General features: G+C 38.1%; 1 protein-coding gene across 1 annotated transcript in view; it reads right to left on the bottom strand.

The window, feature by feature from the left end:
• Positions 1-231: 231 nt before the first annotated feature.
• The window catches only part of LOC148954989 (uncharacterized), a 42,412-nt gene continuing 36,643 nt past the window's right edge, over positions 232-6,000 (bottom strand). Inside the window, exon 4 of the mRNA XM_089108010.1 lies at positions 232-2,471. Within this exon, the coding sequence (XP_088964136.1) occupies positions 663-2,471 (1,809 nt within the window). The 3' untranslated portion in view covers positions 232-662. The remainder of the gene's footprint in view (positions 2,472-6,000) is intronic.

The following is a 6,000-nucleotide window of genomic DNA, read 5'->3' as shown; positions in this document are numbered from 1 at the left end:
GATTATTATAGATACTTAGTTTCAAAGTTTTGTTTGACTTTGTTAATTCAGGGATGATTGAGTGGGTCGACAGACCCCTCTCCTGTCACGTTTCAGAGAGCGCTTGATCAGAAAATTGAGTGGTGACAATTTGTAAGTAAAGAGGTAGAAGAAAACATCGAGAAAAGTAAAAAGAAGGGCATGAAATGGATCCCTGTGGAAAGAAAAACAAGAATCTACGTGGTTGTCTTTATTATATATCAAGTGGATTCATATTATTCTTATTTACATAATTGCTATGCTACATATGTATATCGAACTCTTGCAGACTACCCAAACTAGAGGGTACCGTAGTTCACATTCTACTGGATAGAATTTCATTAAAGGTGGCTTCTAATACTCCAAGTTAAATACTTTTTCCTATTAATTCCTTTGAAATATTTAAATCTCCTTAATATACATCTTTAGTTTTAGTCACGGTGTACTAGGAGTACCCATGATAGGGGGTAAATCAGGATATACTGGAGAAACTTACTCATAGCGAAATATACCATATTCAAACCTATTGATAACTTGTAGTAGCCGTTTTGAATACTTTGTTCCTTTTCTTTGACAGAAAACACATCCTACCTTCAACTCCCATGGTCTTACTCTAATTTCTCTGTCAGAAACTTCAGATTTAGTCACGGTGAAAGATACAACTCTGGCGAACTGCCCATAACAGAGGGTGAAGTAGGTTCTACTTCAGAAAATTGCGGAGAAACGGACCTCTCAGACTCATACTCATTTAAACATTCTTCTAGTAATGGCTTTGAATGCTTGAAATCGCGCGTCTCGTCATCGACAGAGGAGCGATGACCCTCTTTCCACTCCCTTGGTCTTTTCCGACTTTTTCTGTCCTGATATTCAGATTCAGATCTTTGCCTCTGCTTATATGACTCATTTCTTCTATAATGATGCCTTTCATCATGAGATTTTCCATGCCTAGAATCTATTTTATTCTCCGAACTTTCTCTGGGCACCCGAGACATTAATTTTTGTTTAGGCTGCAGTCGCCTGTCTCTACCTACAGGGGTGTTTGCAATATCCCTGCGATCAGCATGTCTTCGTCTAGGCGGTGACCAATGATCAGAAGACCAGTCTAAATTGTGTCTCTCATTTAAACGTGCAGATTTAGAACTGGATTTATGGGGGTAGCGATGGTCATCCCCTTGAGATCTTTCAACGTTAGATTCGTGTTTTTCCCCATGGTGATATCCTCTTCTATCTCTACTCCGATTACCCTTTCTATGGTACAATCCCACCTCGGAAAGACCTCTACCATGTTTCTCATCGTCATTAACAAAGCGTTCATTTCGTCTGTTTTCATAAAACCGATCACGTGACCTACTTTCAGGACTGCAATATAGACTTGGACTTCTTTTTCGCTTTTTCAATAATGAATGTTCATGTCGGTCACTTCGAGTAGTTTCAGAGTCCCTGCCTTTGCTTCTTTGATAAAGCCGAGACGTTTTTGATCCTAGCTCTGAATGTCCATTGCGTTGAGACTGGCCTTTAAATTCCTTTTTTTCTGGCCTTTTATTATCGTTTACACGTCGCTCATCACTTCTTTCAAAGCCATTTCTTCTGCTTTTGCTACAAGAATTACTAGTACTAGGATTCGAAGAGTGGTAAGTATCATTAACAATTTCACCCTCACTTTCAGACGTATGCTTATCTTTATCTTTCTGTAAGGAATAATCTAAATACGGTTGGCACACATCACTACCTCCAGGGTCCTTTTCTGGCCTGGTTGGTGTAGAATCAACAATATCGCCAAAAGATCCAAACAATTTTTCAGAGGTAACTGAACTTTGTGCTGCTTCACTATCCTTCCCAGCAACAACATTTTTAACATCTTTTGAAAATTCGGTCATATCAAACAGCCGATTTTGACCCGAAGACAAAGGACTAGAGATAGGAGCTTCTTTTGAAGCATGGCCTAAATCTGTTTCAACATTTGCTGTTTTATTCGGTGATTTCTGATGAATCCCAGCATTTTCCGAACTGCTAACAACTCGGTCGATACATTTTTTAGATACATCTCTAGTCATATCAATTAGCTGATTTTGATCAGGAGACGATGGGCTAGGAATATGCTGGCTTACGTCTGTTTGAATATTCACTTCTTTATGTAGAGATTTCTGACGGCTCTTAGTGTATTTTGAAGTACGAGGATCCTTCACTCCTTTAGATCTTTGCTTCAGACTACGTATAAACTTGTCAGCAGTTGAAGTGAATTCCAATCTGGCTAGTTGATTATAATTTGGAGGCTTCAAAGAAGACGATTGGGATTCTTTGCTTTGCTCAGTTTCTTTTGAAATAGCATTTTCTACTACTGTTTGTTCTGACCGGCTAGCTGATTTTGTCTGGTCTGGAATATCTTTGATAGGAGATATTTGTCTTGTAAAGCAAGAGTATGAAACGTTTGGAGAAACAATGGTGAAACTTGCCTGAAATAAAAATATTAGATTTAGTTTTTCCGAAATCAATTGTAAACAAGCATTAAGGCGATACGATACCTTAAAAGTCATTTTGCGATCATCAGTGTCGGAGAACCGTCTCAATGACAAAGGGCCCATTAGAAAATTCTCAGAGGACTAGCTTTAATAGAAAGCTGTCAAGAATTTGTCGTGTGACTGTGAAATCTGACCAAAAAGACAGTTCGATTTTACTTCCCTTTTGTCAGTGAGATAGTCAATAAATGGGGGCGGCACCACAGGGAACTTCCGAAGTGGCAAAATTCCTCAGATGATAATTCCTTTCAACCAATTTTAGCGTTTTTCGAGCAGGTATGCTAGAACGGTTTTGGGGATTCCCTTTCCTGAACTTTAAAAAGAAAACATGCTTAATCGAAACAACAGTCCGGAATTTATTTCCGGACTATCCGGACTGTTCCAGTTTAATGGAAACAACAAAATTCACACTTTCTGATGATGTAACTTTCATTAAAACTAAATATCTCTATCTCCTGTGAAAAAATGGGGGAAGTTAAATGTTTTTTCTAAGATTTCTGGGAAAGTAGGCGTTGACTTTTGGTTTTATGTCGTTTATCCAGATTACTTATCCAAGCTCTACAAGTTATGGCAGGACTGCCCCATCAATTCTAAATAGTTTGGACATACAAACTAAAAAAATATAATCGATGAGGTAAGACGAGCCTTTAAGATATCGCATGGCCTTAACCAACTTCCTCAAGAAACATATAAGCAACTTGGTAAGTTTTTAAAAAGCTCGAAAAGGATATCTTTTCAGTTTTATGCATGTACGATACAATAGTTACTTCTTGAATTTGAAAGGCCAAAAGAGAATAAGGGAGATTACTTTCCTATAATTCCAAGGTAGAAAGCGTGCTTTATACCTGTGATGTATTTTCATAGACCATTAACATTATTCCTTATTTTTGGGGAGACAAATAACTTCGCTTTTTAAAATTAAATTGGTTTTTATATCTCCAGTTTGGAATTTTAAACCAATGAAAACAAAGAAAAGTTTTTGAATCACAAGGTTTTCTACGAGTGGTCCCTCTCTTTCTCTGTGGGTGTACCACAAAGATTCTTGTTTGGGAATTGAGCAAGAGAAGTTCTATACAAGGGCTCTTCTTTATGCAAATAAATTATCCCAAATGAGTGCCATAAAAATCAACGGCGTATTTCTAGTAGAACCAACCAGAGCCGTATCCAGGACTTTTTTCGGAGGATGGGGGGGGGGGGGGGTTACAAAAATAGATTTCAAAAACACAATATAATAAAAAAATATAACCGACATAAAAAATTTGGTTATATGCATTTTTGTTACGTTTATACGAGCCGGACAAACCTTTCGGGAGAGGGGGGTTCAAACCTCCTAACCCCCCTTGATACGGGCTAGAAACCAACTATTTTCTTTCTTGGAGAACAATATAGGTGACCCCCGGATTCTCTCAGCTCGACTTAACGTAGAATAATCCATGCACGGATTACGTAGATTAAAAATATGTACCTTTTATTAAAATCAAAACTATAATCAAGAACTTAATTTATAGGAGATATTTTATTCTAAAAAAGTGTCCCACCTTTTTATTTATACAAATATTGTGCTAGAAAGTACAAGCAGTGAGTGCCTTCATTCCCGAAAAAAAAAAAACATATTTGGAGTCAGTGTTGCATGAGGCATTTTTTGCAATACATATTTCCCGATTGGATTTTTTCCGTCTTAACGAAAACAGAATGGTCAATACTATCACCTGTCTTTTGTATCCCAGCCAAAATATAAGGGTTTTTTCATTGTTCAATCATTGACTAACATTAATTGTTAATTAAAATTGATTGTTAAGTCAGATCTCTGATCAACTGATGTTGCGTCGATGGAATTTTTACCGCCCAGTGTGTAAGCGCTAAAGTAGAAACGGCAAAAAACACCAAGTGTGTTTCGGGCATATGACCAATGCTAACCAAGCGGATACTACTGAGCGCTTATCCACTTACGAAAAGAATTAAGATTTACTGGCTATTGTATTGGAAAACATTTGTATAAGCATCAAGGACAGACTCCCAACGTTCAAACGATCAAAATTCGTTTCGTCTCTTGGTGTCGGTATGATTGGCATTACACGGTATCGCGATAGTACCGTTTCATATAGGCTATAGAGTGAAAAGGATTTGAAGTACCGACTAGGGTCCAAGTACCAAGTACGAGGGATACCAAGTACCAATTTTGAAGAGTTGAATTCAGAGGGCAATTATTCCTCATTGAGTTAACAGAATCTTAATAATCCGTTTAATTCTAAAACAGGCTCAATTATCCGCTATAACACAAATCAGGTCAGTAGTGAGGTTCTAGTAATCAAAAGAAAAAGAATTCTTGCCCAATGTAGTTTTAGAATGGTCTTTCATTGTTTTTGTCTTGTCCAGCAATCTTTTTCGATTCTTTAAAGAAAGAAAAAAAAAATTTAAAAAATATAAGAGGATAGCATTTTTTTTTAACGGATTTTTTTTCTTTTATGAAAATACAAGAAAAGATAATTTTTCAAAATCCAGGAGGGGTGACGGGTAATTGGCCGTTTTCCCGAGCAGGAAGCAAAACATTACGGCCGCGCGCTGCTCACGAGAATCAGTCATTACAAAAACGAAGAGCACGCAAAAAAAAAACAATCACATTAATTTTTACACAAACAGACCTTCTTCCGTGACGACAGCTGAGTTGAGGTGTGTTGGTGCATAAATTGCACCAACCCACCCACCCCCTCCCTGAGACACATTCTTTGGAGCTAAAAACAGTTTCAATTAAATGGTGATCTTTGATCCAACTGCCAGAGTGGGACACAGGGTAGAAAGGACGGGACACGGGACAGAAAAGGAGACTCGCTCATACTAGTTATGGTCCTCAAGAAGGCCACAAGAACTTCTAATGTGCGGTCAAAAGAGCACCCTCCCATTTTCTGAGATTACCTATTCTAAGCAACGAAGAGAAAAGATCAGTGGGAGGCAGCGTAGATTCTGACCCCTAAGACCCGTAACTAGATTATGAGGAAAGGGGATTGCGAATCCCCTTCCTAAGACTGGAAATCCCTCAAAGAAGATTACGACCCAAAATGTACTTTTTTGGGGTTTTAGCCTTCTCCTCAAAAAAGGTTACGCATGCACAAATACCAAAGCCTATAGTAATCTTAGCACACAATTAGTTTAACAGGGAAACACTATTTTAATATTGGGGATAATAGAGAGGAGCGGTATCAGATGACTTTTCTACGGGGTGAGATGGCTCATTATACCCCAAGAAGTGCCTTTTAGTTCCAAATAAGGAGTTTTTATTGATAATGTGGCCATAACGAGGACAAAAAATACACCTTTAATCTTTGCCCCGTAGGGTGGCCAATGGAATCAAGGTGTTGTTTGGCGAATCAATACCAATAAAAACTGAAGAGCAACTTTCCCATTTAGAGACATGATGTACGCTGACAAGCATCAGAGGGCTCAAGTGAACTGACAGCTTTTACCCACA

The sequence above is a fragment of the Artemia sp. Qi Xiang Cuo genome, chromosome 2 (genome assembly GCF_049724085.1).
Source record: "Artemia sp. Qi Xiang Cuo chromosome 2, ASM4972408v1, whole genome shotgun sequence".
In the NCBI taxonomy this organism is placed as follows: domain Eukaryota; kingdom Metazoa; phylum Arthropoda; class Branchiopoda; order Anostraca; family Artemiidae; genus Artemia; species Artemia sp. Qi Xiang Cuo.
Note: the sequence above shows the minus strand (reverse complement) of the source record. Positions and strands in the feature narration are given on the sequence as shown.